The 15,969-nt window shown below is 34.4% G+C and overlaps 1 protein-coding gene across 1 annotated transcript in view; it reads right to left on the bottom strand.

Annotated features, from left to right (window-relative positions):
- Positions 1-15,969, bottom strand: part of LOC111050700 (26S proteasome regulatory subunit 7) — a 33,617-nt gene that overhangs the window by 4,898 nt on the left and 12,750 nt on the right. Inside the window, exons 2-8 of the mRNA XM_039425276.1 lie at positions 9,611-9,648; positions 8,486-8,659; positions 7,593-7,732; positions 5,965-6,133; positions 4,664-4,828; positions 2,754-2,945; positions 1,503-1,698 (exon numbers count right to left, since the gene is read on the bottom strand). Coding sequence (XP_039281210.1) covers positions 1,503-1,698; positions 2,754-2,945; positions 4,664-4,828; positions 5,965-6,133; positions 7,593-7,732; positions 8,486-8,659; positions 9,611-9,648 — 1,074 coding nt within the window. The remainder of the gene's footprint in view (positions 1-1,502; positions 1,699-2,753; positions 2,946-4,663; positions 4,829-5,964; positions 6,134-7,592; positions 7,733-8,485; positions 8,660-9,610; positions 9,649-15,969) is intronic.

The following is a 15,969-nucleotide window of genomic DNA, read 5'->3' as shown; positions in this document are numbered from 1 at the left end:
TGGTGGTGTATGTATATTCACTAGCAATGCTAAACATACCCAAACTTATGAACTGGATTTTGTTAAGAGATTTTCTGTTGAGATGGATTTAGAGGTGACGGGACTAAGGTTAAAAATTGATGATCGATTTGAGGTAGCAGTGTTAGGTATCTATAGGTCACCAAATGGAGACTGGCAAAAATTTTGTGAGCTGCTCCATACACTTTTGGAAATTACAACCGCTCGTTTCACAAATGTTATAGTAGTAGGAGATTTCAATACCGATTTTGCCAGGCAGGATAAAATGACAGAGGATATTAGAGATATTATTAATATGAATAATTTAGAAATTAAGGTCCACGAATATACAAGAGTAACTCGAACTTCACAGACAATTATTGATAATATCCTCACAAATATAGAAGGTTGTAATGTCAGGTTAGGTAGCTCAGATCTATCAGATCATAACTATCAAATTTTAGATGTTAAGTTGCAGGGCCAGAATCCCAGCAGAAAAAAAACTTTTGTGAAAGAAATTCAGCAATATGAGCTAGGAAATATAAATTGTTTGAAGCAGGAACTGCTTCAAGAAAATTGGAGTAGTGTTTATAACAGTTGTAACCTAAATTACAAATATAAGCAATTCATTGATACTCTAAGATTTCACATTAGTGTATGCTGTCCAATAAAAAAAGTCAAAGTAAAAAGTAAATTAAACAAAGTAGATGAATGGATAACTGAAGATATTCTTACTCAAAGAAATATTGTTAGGGAAGCTTATGAGGAATTTAAATTAGTGAGGGATGTTCCGAGTGAAGTCAAATACAAATGTCTAAAGAAAAACCATTCAAAACAGGGAACAATATAATATTCATATCCAATTTTGCAGAGATTACGCACAAGAAAAATCAAGAAGCTTCAAAAACAACAAAATTTGTTGTACATTGAAATATACAAGATCAATAACCTCAACTTGTACATTTGTAATATTTTTTCTATCTTCCAGTTTTAGACAAAAATCATATTATTTCATATTACTCCTTAATAACCATTGGACATTATCATTAAAAATTGCTTCCAACCACTATAGAATGAATAACTCCTGAATACGTACGTTAGTCGTATACATTTGGATTTCTAGTTGATGGTTTGATTTACCTTTCACGTTTCTGATTCCATGATTTATAAATGCTTTCAATGTATTTTTTCTTTAGGGCTACTTTTAAATATATGTATGTAATATGTATGTAATGATATGTATAAGTAAGGCAAATATACCTTAAATTGTACTTGTACTTAAATATTCAATTGTACTTCAATAGTCAAAAAGGAGAATATTGTTCCGTGAGTGTTTTTTTTTCAATATAAATATTTGATCAAAATGAGGCGAAAGGTTTTATCAATACCAATCAATCAATCGATCCATTCATCCAGCAGTCAATCTATTCATCTTTATAAACACTTATCATGAAAATACTGTATATAAGATGAAGAGAGGAACTAAATGTGAGAGGAATACTCACCAGTACTGTTAGGACACAGCCTAGCCAGAAGTTCGAAACGAATGTCTCGTTCGACACTCATGGAGCGAGCGTGGATTTTGAAAATGTGGGTTCGTCCCTCCAGGTCGGGCAGACCGAACTCCACCTTCCTGTCCAGTCGACCGGGCCGCATCAGTGCCGGGTCCAGGGTGTCCGGCCGGTTGGTTGCCATCAACACCTACAACCACATTTTAATATTAATACAATATTAAACTAATCGTCACCTAATCAGGGAAACATTGCAAGCAAAACAACAGGCTCAACATAAAGCTGGTCATCCACCGAATTATTATCTGCAGAGAGTAGCTCTATTATCAACTCATATAATAATTCAATAACATTAAGACAGGTACGTATGAGAAAGTTTTCTCTGAATGGACCAATGAATGTGTGTAAATTATTTAAGGCTTATTTCAAAAACAACGATCGATAAAGCTGAACTCCTACACAACAGTGACAGTGCACCGTGAAAATATAACTCCCACGAGTTGTGATTGGACTATTCCCACTCAGCCCGGCCGACCCAGTATAAATAGCTCCGTACAACTTGAAGGAATTATATTTTCACTGTCACTGTTGTATGGGAATCCAGCTTAACAATGTACGGATCTATTGGTGGGAATAAGGGTCGTTAAAAAACTTAATGAGCTCATTAATGTGAATTATATTGAAAAAGGAATACCACAAACGCTACGGACAAATAGGTCAGTTTCAATAAGTCAGTATAATGTTTTGGGTTTTTCCAACAAATCAACTGATTAAGTATTCCAAAGATGTAATATTCAATACAAAAATCGAAAATATTTATAGTTTCCATTTTTTATTACATTATTGATTTTATAGGTTTACTTTGAATTTAACTTATATACAATGGAAATGCTTATGAATTATCAATAAATCACCAATCTATTTATCCATTTCACAAAATAACATAATATACAAAATGAAAGTGGACAACCCTAGGCATTAGCCCGTAAGAGGTGGAGTGGAATTTCAGTGAGCTAATATGTTAAAAAACATATTGTATTACTTGACAATATCAGATGAGATTGGAAAAATATATTTTATGAATTCGACTTATTGAATGGAGCCTTTTTTCATGAGATTCAATATGAATTGTAACGAGAATATTTGTTTAAAAATGTAATAATCTATCTAGAAATCTATATGAAATGTAAACATAATTGGTGAATAGCATGAAAAATGTAATTAATGTTGAACTATTTAGCTGACCTTGATGTTACCCCTTGGATCGAAACCGTCGAGCTGGTTGATGAGCTCCAACATGGTCCTCTGCACCTCGTTGTCCCCTCCCGCGCCGTCGTCGAACCGAGTGCCGCCAATCGCGTCGATCTCGTCGAAGAAGATCAGACACGCCTTCTTGCTGCGAGCCATCTCGAACAGTTCTCGCACCATACGGGCGCCCTACATTCAAGTCAAATTGAAATTAACATTGATCTGCCTTTGAATATACATCAGTTAAAACACCATGAACAGTTAAAGAATAAGCAACAACAAACATAACACTACATCCACAACAGAGATGAGAGTCAGGAGAAAGAAGATTGAATATTCTGTGATTCAAGACGCATCAAGTAAAATCACAATTAATTTTAATACAATCCCAAAAGAATTATCACAAACACAAACAGTTGAAATGAATCACATAAAGCCTACACAACAAGGCATTAACAAGGTAATTGAATAAAATACAGTACAAAAAAACTATACTGTAAATTTCTAATGCCTTTTGGTAATTTAGCAACGCACAATAGGTTAGTGGAAGTACAATGTAGCCTATTAGCAGGCAACAAAGTATTAGAATTTTAACTAAGCAACAATTAATTGTAGTTACAGTTTCGACTAAACTACTTTCGCAAATACTTTCAAGTGCGATAGTCATATTGTTCAACCTCAGATTACATAATGCCAACATAAGACAAGCGATAGGGCGTATCATAAGAGTATGCAACTTTTTAAGTGATGAAATTATTCTTTTCTATACATTCGTTTTTTATGTATCGTAAGTTGAAATCAACGACCCTCCTTATAACTGGAAGCTCAAAAAACATTATTGAAAGCCCGTAGTGCTTATTATTATGGATGTGAGCAACCAATCCATGTGTGAATCACTATGTGGTTTTATTTGTATGCAATCGAATTTAGGAGAAACTAGAAAAATAAGTTTAGTGAGATACTTGGGCTGGGTGAATAAAAACGAGTAGGGCGAGTGATTTATCGATCATTATCAAGAGACAAGTAAACGTTAAAATCTAAGTGAATTAAACTTTTACTCCCAATAAAATGTTTGAGGGTCGTCAACAAAATGCCTAAATAAATTGATGTGAATGATCGGGAGTAAATGCTTCCATGGCAAGAAATAGTCGTTGATTTACAAGGTAGAGTCTGATGTCAGAATTGTATGCAGTGTATTCAACGAAGATGTAAACAAAAGATTTGTTTCTTTTGGTAAAATTATCAGGTAGAGACTTGAGAAAGACCCATATGATGGTGATGAATTTAAATTTGAAGAATGATAACCCAAATAGGGAATCTCTTTTGCTTGACGTATATAATTTTATCTTGAGTTATAAAAAATACACTCAAGTGTTGAGTCACTCTTGATTCATGATGGTCGAATAAATTAAGCTAATCTGCCGAGCACCTACTCATATTCTAACAATATTTTGCTGTCTCGCAAGAAAATACTTGCAAGCAAACCGTTTCGATTATACTCGGAAGTTTATTCACATTGTTTTACTTGAAATTTAAAAACTTGCACTCGTCTTACTAGTTTTTATTCAGGCGGTCCAATGTAGCAGATACTTTCTTTTCCATATTAAATACAATTACAAATCTCAGTATTTGATACTTTCTTTTCCATATTAAATACAATTACAAATCTCAGTATTTGATACTTTCTTTTCCATATTAAATACAATTACAAATTTCAGTATTTGATACTTTCTTTTCCATATTAAATACAATTACAAATCTCAGTATTTGATTTTGAAGGAAACAGAGCTTTGTGGAACCAACAAGAATGACCTATGTAACGTAATTGAGGATGAATATTCACATGTTTGGATCCTCTTTAAAAAATCAATTAAATTGGAGGTTATATTTTTCTGGTTTTATCTCACCTCTCCAACGTATTTCTGTACTAGCTCTGAGCCGATAACACGAATGAAGCAGGCATCTGTGCGATTGGCCACAGCTCTGGCACACAGAGTCTTTCCTGTGCCAGGGGGTCCAAACAGCAGAACACCTTTCGGCGGCTCGATTCCAAGATTCACGAATTTCTCAGGCTGAAAACGTCAAGAAAACAACATTGAATTATTATTCATGCTAATTTTGAATGTGAACATGGAACTTTTGCCTTAAATAACTTTATAACGTTGGAAGATAGCGTTCACAAAACGAACCATTGAAACCAAAAAATACCTATTTCCAGAAGAAACTTCCTTGACACATTAACATGACGTTTACAAACTACTTTAAACTCAGTCATGTACGAAAATTTTCATACAGAAGCATAGGTGCCATCAATAATTCATAGCGAACAATGAAATTACCTAGGCCTATGTAATAAAAATTATGGAATGTAGAGAAGTTAACTTTTCATCCAATCGACATTAAAAAATCTGAAATTACTGTATTAAATATATAATTACTATTATACTAATAATATAACATATATAGTTTACTGAATTAGATTTTATTATACTGTATTAAATATATATAATTATCTTGTAGTAAATATTGACCAGGTGTATTTGAAAAACAACAACAATCATAAGTGTGTTTTCAAAGTTTCAAGTCACTAAAATAATTATTATTGGAATGGGAGGAACAAATTTGATCAACTTAGAATATATTATTGAATTTGAAGTAATGACAGTCATTTATTTATTAAACAACCTTTTGATTTGAAATACTAAGAATGCTTTCGATAGATTCTCACCGGTAATGACAATTTCAAATAGTTTCAATTAAAAAGCATATATTTCACTAAATCGCATTCATTACACAGAAATTATTAAATTGGAGCAGACATAAATATTCGTTATACATAATTTATTAACAAGATTACCAGAAGTTGACATAACCACATTTATTAGAACAACGAGCGTATTGAATGTCATTTTCAGAAACTACCTCTCATTTTAAATGGATACATTTATGACAACCTGTTACACATGGTTTTAGTGAATAAATCCGGCGTTTTTACACTTCAGTATATTCAACTCACCATATAGCAACATACATGGAGCGTACTGGTGCCAACAAGCCAATCTGAGTTACTCTTTGGCTATAGCGTGATCGATAAGTCGCGCAACCTAAACCTCAAAAGTGAACTCATTCATTTTGTTTACCTTACACAACTCATAACTGACAGTTAAATACCCGCGATATTGATGAATCGATTGTGAAATTGGCTTACATGCAGAAGAGGTATTTCGACGACTTCTCTGAGCTTCTCGATCTGCTCCTTGCAGCCTCCGACATCACTGTAGGTGACATCCGGCTTCTCCTCCACCTGCATCATCGTCACAGTCGGGTCGATCTTTGGGGGCAGAGGGATGTGCACCTGATACTTGTTGCGGTCAACACTGCAAATTCAATTACTCATTCAATTTAGACTACTGCTAAATTCTCGAATACAATATTCAAGTAGCCTAGTTTTTCCTCCAATATCATAATTGTATTATGATTATAGTATTTTATACAATAAATGAATAAATAAATAAATGAAGTTACTACAAAAAAGGGGATGCTACTACTGAACAATGTTTTAATTTGATTTGGTTTTGAACTCATCTCGATTCCAAGTGTATGTAATTTATATACATCTTTTGGAATCAAACTTTGACATAAATAATTTTTAAATTATTTCTGTAAAAATTTAGGAAATGTGTTCTAAGCCTGTTGTTCCTTTCCCAATAATTTATAATGAGTTATAAGAATGATAGTGTATCTATGAATGTATAAATAAATGAAATGATGGAGGATATCGTCCATTTTTGTCAATAAGCTTTCTTATCTGAATATAATTACAGTCAACCTATCTCAGCGAGTCATGTAATTACAGTCAACCTATCTCAGCGAATCATGTAATTACAGTCAACCTATCTCAGCGAATCATGTAATTACAGTCAACCTATCTCAGCGAATCATGTAATTACAGTCAACCTATCTCAGCGAATCATGTAATTACAGTCAACCTATCTCAGCGAATCATGTAATTACAGTCAACCTATCTCAGCGAATCATGTAATTACAGTCAACCTATCTCAGCGAATCATGTAATTACAGTCAACCTATCTCAGCGAATCATGTAATACAGTCAACCTATCTCAGCGAATCATGTAATTACAGTCAACCTATCTCAGCGAATCATGTAATTACAGTCAACCTATCTCAGCGAATCATGTAATTACAGTCAACCTATCTCAGCGAATCATGTAGGTACTCTTATAAATGGTTCTCCATTACGTTGCATTACTATCACATGCTCTACAATCAGCAATTGATTTTGAACTTGAACTACTTCTATCGAGTGAAACCTTGAGTACATCGTGTTTGTTTATTCATTTATTTATTACAATGAGTAGAAACACAACATTTGCAAAATGTTACAACAGGCTCAAGTAAAAAACTATTCCTAATCTAATTTATACGCGAATAACAAAGTAAAAAATACAAGTTATACTAGCCACATTCTGAGTTGAACGATTCACCCTTCAAATCAAGAGAAAGAACAAATAATGTTTATTTGGGGATAGTTAATGGAGCATTGGATATGAATTAAATCGAGAAAAAACAATTAAAAAGCCCAAAAATTGGAATAGACTTGGAATTTTGGATCTGAGAAAGCTCACGCACTATTCAAATTTTGGGGTTAATATTTTGATGGAAGTATAGTTAAAATAGGATAGAGTGACTTCCTTAATTTATTTTGCCTAGGAGGGAAAATTGAACTAAAAGTTATAATTTAAAATGAAACCTATAAAATAAGGAGAAATTGAATGTTCTAATACATGTGGAAAGTCGATGCAATTTCAAGCTTACCCTACTCTCATTCCTTCTTCTATGTCGGTGGGTGCGACCGTGTCAGCTAGGTCCACTACGAACTTGGCAAACTGCTTCACATTGATTATGTACTTGGGATCATCAGTATCGGCACTAATAATTTTCGTGCACCTTGCCACCTAGCAAAAAGTTATTATCGATTATTTGCAATGTTCATTATGATTTAGGAATAACTCAATTTACAGAGGTGATAACATCAACAAATTGAAATCAAGGAGACGGGTACAGGGTTGTATATCCTTCGTCATAGTTGCAAGTAGAAACAAGTGACGTTTTCATAATATGTGAATGACACTCAATTGTGATACTTAATGACTACTTAATTAATCAAGTCTGTATTCCTAGTCATTCTTTCATTGAATGTAGGTAAATCACCATAGTTCGATGTAAAATTTGTTCTTGTAACAAATGATGAAATCAACCAATAACATTTTTCTGGCAGAATCAAAAAAGTGGGAATAAAACAAAGAAAGAATACAAAACAGAACCAGCTTGGCAGTAAACGTTGATAAACAATGAGTATTCATTTCGATTTATTCAAATTCACAAAAACTCCAATGTTTACTTGGAAGCTATCCTAGTATACTTGTGCTTCGATGTTCGTTAATTTACGTTGATTAGAGGCAATTATTGGTTACTTGGATTCACTATGAAAGTTTTTAAAGCAGATAAACGAGATCAATTTTAGAACTTTATAAGCCTTTTACAGTAGGAGACTTCACACTTAAAATAACAAAACTAATTAAATCAATTTTCTCATAATTAGATTGTTGTGAAATTGAGAAGCATGAATATAATAAAAGTCTAATATTAGGAAGTGTTTGAATGAATTTGCAAACGGGCGGGACTGGGACTGATCATGTTAGGCCTACTTGTAGTGGCTGCTCATTCTGAAGGGTCTGCTTGTCAGCAGCCAAGTCCCAGAGGGCGGGAGGGGCGAGACCTGTGTCCGACTCTTTGATTCCTGTCAACTCATTCACTCTCTTTATAACAGTCTGAATGTCATCTTCCACAGCTTTTATACTTTTTGTGTACTGGCCCTGGCCCTGAAAACATTAAAAGAGATTAGCATTAAACTCTGACAATCTTAGAATTTTGATGTATGAATGATAAATTTGAAAGGCTGGGATAGATTGGATGCTCACCCTTCAAGTTGACTGATTTGCGGTTACGTTAACTCTACTGTCAATGAAATAATAACATATATATCTTGAAGATTTTATTACTGAGATTATAATGGATCTGAGATTTATAATACATATTTTATATTATTGGGAAATCATAAAAAAATAGCTGCAAAAATCGTTTAGCAATTGGAATTTTAGCAAACACGTTAATTTTGGAGGGTTTGAGCGACTGTAGATACATGATGACTCAACGACCATATCTTGCCAAATGTGTGAGTTAGATCCAAATCACTATAAAAAATATATCAAATTCAAGGCCATTGTTTCACCAAATATGTTGCATAATAATGTATAGGCTATAATTATTTTTTCAGGTAGATTGTAGCAAAAACTCCAGAAGACAATTTCCAATTAGTGATGTTAAATTTTTAGGGGAATTAAAATACCCCTTTTATAAAAAATTAAAAGTAGTCGACGAACCTGTAAGAGTTTCATCTAAAATTTTTATAAAATCTATAATATAAAATTCTGTTCAAATCCAACTAACAATTTACTAATCCAACTAACGATTTACAATATGGATTTGAGTTCTAGAAGATATAATATAATAGTTCTAATGCATAGAGTTTTATTAGGCCTAACAATAGTCCTTGAACAATTTTGTGGTCAGATTTGAGCTCCATCAGTAATTGCATAACTATTTTTTTCCAAGACAGTTAAGGGTTACCCACACACAAACTAAAAGCTCAAGTGGAAATCATCAGCAATAAAAGAAACGTAATGGAGTTAGCATTAAGGTAGGTTATTTATTTATTTATTATTTTATCTCATATTAAGTCCTTTCACATTAATGATATAAGAAGCACTTACATAAGTCTTGAGAAGAGCAATGTCAGCTTCATCCAACGCTGCAACAGATAAACAAACATCAATAAGTAAATAGAGTGAAATTTGATAAATTGAAGTGGAGCCTAAGTAACCAGAATAGGCTATCAAGCAGAAATTGAGAGAGTTATTTTTAAAAAGATTGCTTCTAGAATAACCCAGAACATAATTAGAATTTAAAGTAGTTGATCCCATAACGTTCAGTACAAGATTAACGTAGATTTTGGACTATGGTACTAAATACTCAAAGAAAGAATCCTTCTGAATAGCTTTTGATAAACTTCCTTCATAATTCTCTCCTTAGTCATAACCACAGATTTGGATTTACTGTGTCTGTAAGTGGACCTGCCTTGGTCCTTGTCTTAGGTGTTTTAATATGATTTATGTCAAAAAAACTTATTCACATTTATTTACTCAAACATTTATACAATTCAAATAAATATAAGTTCACAATTTTTTATCATGACTGCCTCAGTATCGATCGAGCAGTCGTAGCGAGCAGACGTAGTTTTTTTTTTTAGTGAGAGTAGTTGAAATAGTGTATGTAATAGTTAAAGTGCTGAGTTCAGTGCCCTACGCTGGAAAAGCAGTTCAGTGCTGAATTATCATATAGTCTGGCTGAGGAATGTAAGGAATGTTGACTCCCAAAAGACTGCGGACCTTCCTACTGCCAGAGTTCGAAGAGGAGGAGGAGAAAACAGATGACGACACAATGAGTCAAATAACACCGACTAAGAGCGTTGAACCAGCATCAATGACTGTCAACGTCAACAGTTCCCCGGAATCGTTTCTAAAAACGAACCAACTGAAAACTGCAACGGAGCAGTTTTTATACAACAAATGGAAAGAAGTCACTTGCCAACAGAGTGAAGAGATAGAAAGAATGCATAAGCTGGGAAAGGAGTTAGAGAGAGCACGGTTGGAGATCATTCAGCTAAAAGAAATGTTTTCATCAGCATCTTCAACGACACAGAAGCTTCAATCATCAAATTCAAATACAATGCAACCAGCATCTTTTAGGAGTAACAATAAAAGTTATTCACCACCGAATTGGGAGAAAGAAGAGAAAATGGTAGCATCAGAGACTGCATAGATTCTCCCTAAACAAAAGAAGAGAAAAATCCGTGACTCACCAGAAAAAATAAGGCCTGCAACTGAGTCTACAAGAAAGAAACCGACAGAAAATAAAACCACCACCAGTCATATTAAGCAATGTTCAAGAGTATTCTAAAATTAAAGAGGCATTGAAATCGAAAAATCTCAATTTCAGTGCCAAAATGATGAACAACAACCAGCTAAAATTGAATGTTGAAACTGAAAAAGAATATAGAGATTCAACTAAGATGTTGAGTGAAGCTAATTATGTATGGCACACGTACGAGAACAAACAAACTCGTCCAATTCGTGTCATGGCTAAAGAGCTTCATCCATCATGCGATCCAGAGGATATAAAGAACGATCTTCTAAGCAGAGGCTTTCAAATAATCAGTGCTGTCAACAAAATGAAAAAAGTGAAGAAGGATGGAAAAGAACACAACATTATCAGACTTCCAATGTTCATGTTAACATTCAACAATGCAGAAGATACAAAACATATATATGAAATTAAACATATTTGCTACATGAAAGTGAAAATTGAATCAATTAAAAGCAATAAAATGATTCCTTAGTGTAAACGTTGTCAGCGGTTTGGTCATACTCAGACATACTGTCAACATGAGCCTGTGTGTGGGAAATGAGCTGGAAAACACTGGACTATTTCATGTACCAAGGCTAAAGAAACCCCAGCCAAATGTTTCAATTGCTAACTACAGAGGCTGTCTCATCGCTAAAGAGCTTCAGAGAAGAAGAACTGAAAAAGAAAACATGGTTAAAAGAAGTAGCGGAGTACCACATACAATCCAACAGAGAAACTTCACTTCAAAAAGTACACTGGAGAAATATCCTATTCCCAAGTTACGAAACCCACTCCAAGCCTACAACAGGAGAGTCAACCAAAGCAACAACAACAACAACCGGTTGATGTTAATAAGGTTTTGCAGGAAATTTAGAACAGTTTAAATATTCTTTCTGGGCGACTTGACAGCTTGGAAGGGAAGAGTAGGAGTATCGAGAAGAAAACTAGAAAATGAATATTGCGAGCCAACAAGATATTAGGATTGCTACCTGGAATGCCAATGAAATAAATAATATCAATAATAATAGAAAACAAGAAATAGAAATATTTCTAAAGACACGAAATATAGATGTTTGCCTCATCTCTGAAACCCATTCAACTGAGCAGACTCACTTCAAAATCAATGGATATAAGGTTTACGAAACTATTCATCCCCAAAATCAAGCAAGAGGTGGAAGTGCTATAATAGTGAAGGAGAGTATTAAACACTATGAAGACTTCAGTATTCAAAGTGATGAAATACAGCTAACTGTAGTTGGAATATTAGAGTCAATTAACCAGAAAATACTTGTTGGAGATGCATATTTTCCACCACGTTACAGTTTAAAGAAAAATGATTATACAAATATTCTTCTTCAGATTGGAGAAAGATTCATAGTGGGTGGAGATTTTAATGCCAAGCATAAGGATTGGGGTTCAAGACTCACAACTACGAAAGGAAAAGAACTCAGAGAGGCTATCCAGGAGCTGGGCTGCGAATTCCATTCAACAGGGACACCTACTTATTGGCCAACAGATTTGAATAAAACTCCATATTTTCTAGATTTCTTCATAACAAAGAGAATATCCAGTAATTTTATCGACATTGACCTGGAGTCTGACCATTCAGAAGTCGTTCTCACACTTAGTGAACGAATAATAAAGAAAGAAGAAAGACCAAAGTTAGTCAACAGAACAAAACAGACTGGGAAGCTTTTAAAGTGGATTTGGAGAATGAAATCAACTTGAATATTCCACTTAGAACAGCTGAGCAGCTAGATGAAGCCGCAGAAAATTTAATGTGTCAAATCCAGAAATCAGCCTGGAAAAACACCACACAATACACCAGGAAAACAAAAGGATGCAATTACCCTCTGGAGATTCGGCAACTTGTTTTAGAAAAACGAAGGGCAAGAAGAAGATAGCAACAAACTCGTGATCCTGCTGACAAGAATATCTTGTATAACAAAACACAACAATTGAGAATAGAGATAAGGAAACTAACTGAGGAATCCATTAATAACTACCTTCAAAATTTGACAGCTGATGCCAGTACAGATTATTCATTATAGCCCAGTCAACGAAGTGTTACAGAGGGAAAAGTTTGGAAGACAATTTTTGACCCCGCAGTTCTGTTTAGGGTAGTCAGGAGGTAAACATATCAAAAGTCCCCACCCCCACCCCCTGTGCTAAGGGGGTGGGGGTGGTTCAAAGGTACCATTTTTTGGTTTCTCGCATATAACTCGAAAATTATGCATTTTACAGACATGGCTATTCTATAAGAAATTAAAGCTTACATAATTTCCTACAATATTGATCTTACAACTTTTTCTATATCTCTTTCACTTTTCGAGATATCCGCTCTAAAAGATGTGACATTTTTGAAAAGACACAGTTTCCTTCATTTTTTTTGCTATTTTTGCTCTTATAACGGGTAAAAAAAAGGAGACGGGCCGCCGAAAGCAATGGATGAACAGGTAGAAGTTCTAGTGACCCTTCAGTGGTCGCCTATTGTTAATGAGTTTCGACATTTTTGTGGTCTATTGTTAAGGATTCCACACTGAGGAATAAATTGGTGGCCCAGTCTGATTACTTAAAGACATTTTCAGCTGTAAACCAGTGGTAGCCTACATTGATTGGATAAACACACACATTACTATCGATTATGAGTACAAATTTAGTCAAACTAGAAACGTATATTTTTTTATTTTTTTATAAAGATTTTCTAAGAAGACTTGTGCCACGAACACACGCCGTACGCTTTCCATAAGCTGATGCTATAATTATCATACTATACATTATATTGAACTATCAATATAACACGTCTCTGCAGAACATAAATAAGATATTCATTCTGCAAAAGCGGGCTATTAGGTGTTTAGTGGGATTGGGGTTCAATCATCCTTGTCGAGATTATTTTAAAAGGCTGTGCATACTCACTGTACCTTGTATTTTTATTTTTAAAACTTTATTATATATGATTAAGAAGATGGGCAGTTTAACGACCAATGCACAGGTACATTCACACTTCACAAGAAACAGGAACAACTTTATCGTTCAGCCTCACAGGCTAACTCTTTTTGAGAAAAAAACTAGCTACATAGGGACAAAATTTCTAAGCAAGTTGCCTGGTAATATAGATTTTAAGAGCATGACTTTCAAAAAAGATCTTCATAAGTTCCTTGTTGAAAAAAGTTTTTATAATGTGAATGAATTTTTATGTGACAATTATGTGTAATATCATATAGGCTATATATATTTTTTTATTATGTTAAATATTCTTTTTTGTTAAATATTGAAGAGATTTTCTTTGTACATGACAATGTTCAATTGTATAGTTGTGATTCATAATGACTGTACTGTATTGAACAAATAAAAATTATTATTATTATTATTATATATATTATTAATATTTGATAATATTATATTCATACAAATACATAATATAGTACGCATATCATCAGCTGATGAATAGCGCACGTGGTGAGTAACCACGAATTATTGTATGTAACTCAAGTTAGTCTGTATACAGCTTGTGAGCAAGTTGAGTTTCATCAAAATAAACCATTAGAAATAATTGAATAACAAGTACTTTAACACTGATCTAGATTCAATAATAAAGTGAGAATACAAGTAACAGGTAAGGTGGAAAGTAATAGATGAGTCCCTACCAGCTAAAACTGCCTTCAAGAAAGCAGACGGGGCCACTCCGGCTACTAATGAGGGTGATGAAGCAGAATCAGAGGACAATAGAGGGTGATAGTTGAGAGTTGGAGGATGAACCTTTTTGGAGCAATAGCCCAGTGTACAGGTAGCGCGGCCCCGTCTCCTTTCTTTAACCCCTTATAACTTTTCAAATATCGATGGGGAAAATCAATGCTGATCATGAGCTTATAGAGCATCGAATTCTCTTCAATTTGATGTATAATTTCACAAGTTTACGCACATCCCCACGACTGTTGCAGCAGCTTCAGTGTTGAATGTGAGATCTTTAGTTATGCAAAAATAGACCAATTGACAGAGAGATTTGGAGAGGATGTTCTGAACGCAATTTTTTGACTTGGCAGCTTTGTTGGGACCAGTTAGGGGTGAACATATCAAAAGTCCTCATCCCTACCCCTTGTGCTAAAGGGATGAGGGTGGAATAAAAGTTGCATTTTTCAATGTTTTGCTTACACGCTCATATCTTGAGAAAAATGTGTTCAAAAGTGTAACGTTGAAATAACAGCTTTTAATCCTATTTTTTGATGTTTCAGGGCCTACAACTCTCCAAAAATGCATCGTAAAAATGAATGCTCACCGTAGATTTGTAGAGCTTTGTTTTCTCTTCAATTTGATGTATTATTTCACTAGTTTATGTTCTCTTTCCATTGTTATAGCAGATTAAATGTGGGGGGTGGAATTTCAATTTTGTAACAATTGATCACTTGACAATGAAATTTTAGTCTGGAACATCTGGTACACAATTTTTGACTTTGTAGCTTAATGAAGACTAGTTGTGAGGAAACATAGCCAAAATACGCATCTCTGAGATGTGGAACTGCTAAGTTGACACTTGTTGCAGAAGGGGAAGTTAATACTGGCAGAAGGGGAAACAGTACAAGAAGCAGCCACAAAACTACAGAATGCTAGCAACAGATTCAGTGACTGGACCAAAAAATGGAGAATTCGATTGAATGAGATGAAGTCCATTCATATCAACTTCACAAGCAAAAATATCAATGATCCGAATAAATCTGAATGGGAATGTAGGGGTACGCGCCACCTTAGTCCTCCGACACACCCAGAACCTGACAGGAGTGGACAGCGACTATCTCATCCATCGACACCGTACGCCAGCGACAGGGAAAGACTGTTTTGAAAGAGTCTCGAATTGGCGTGTGCGTTAGGCGCCAAAACCGGACACTTTTACATCCGTACAGAAACGACAAAGTCAGACACATCAAATCTCTGACACTTCAAAAACAAGACAGTCAGGTTATACTTCTTGGACGGACTGTACTACGCAGAGCTGACTGGTTTTCAAACAATGGTATTGTTCTGATGAATCCCCACATGTAGGCTATTCTTAACAAGACCATTGACAATTTATTTCTGAAACCTATCACTCTTTTCTATCCCTCTTCGTAGTAATATCAGTCGATGACTTATCTTGTAACTGTATAATTCCTATTTATCAGTCCTATAT

The sequence above is a fragment of the Nilaparvata lugens genome, chromosome 1 (genome assembly GCF_014356525.2).
Source record: "Nilaparvata lugens isolate BPH chromosome 1, ASM1435652v1, whole genome shotgun sequence".
NCBI classification, from domain to species: Eukaryota; Metazoa; Arthropoda; class Insecta; order Hemiptera; family Delphacidae; genus Nilaparvata; species Nilaparvata lugens.
The sequence above is the reverse complement of the archived record's forward strand: the minus strand, read 5'-3'. Positions and strand labels throughout refer to the sequence as shown.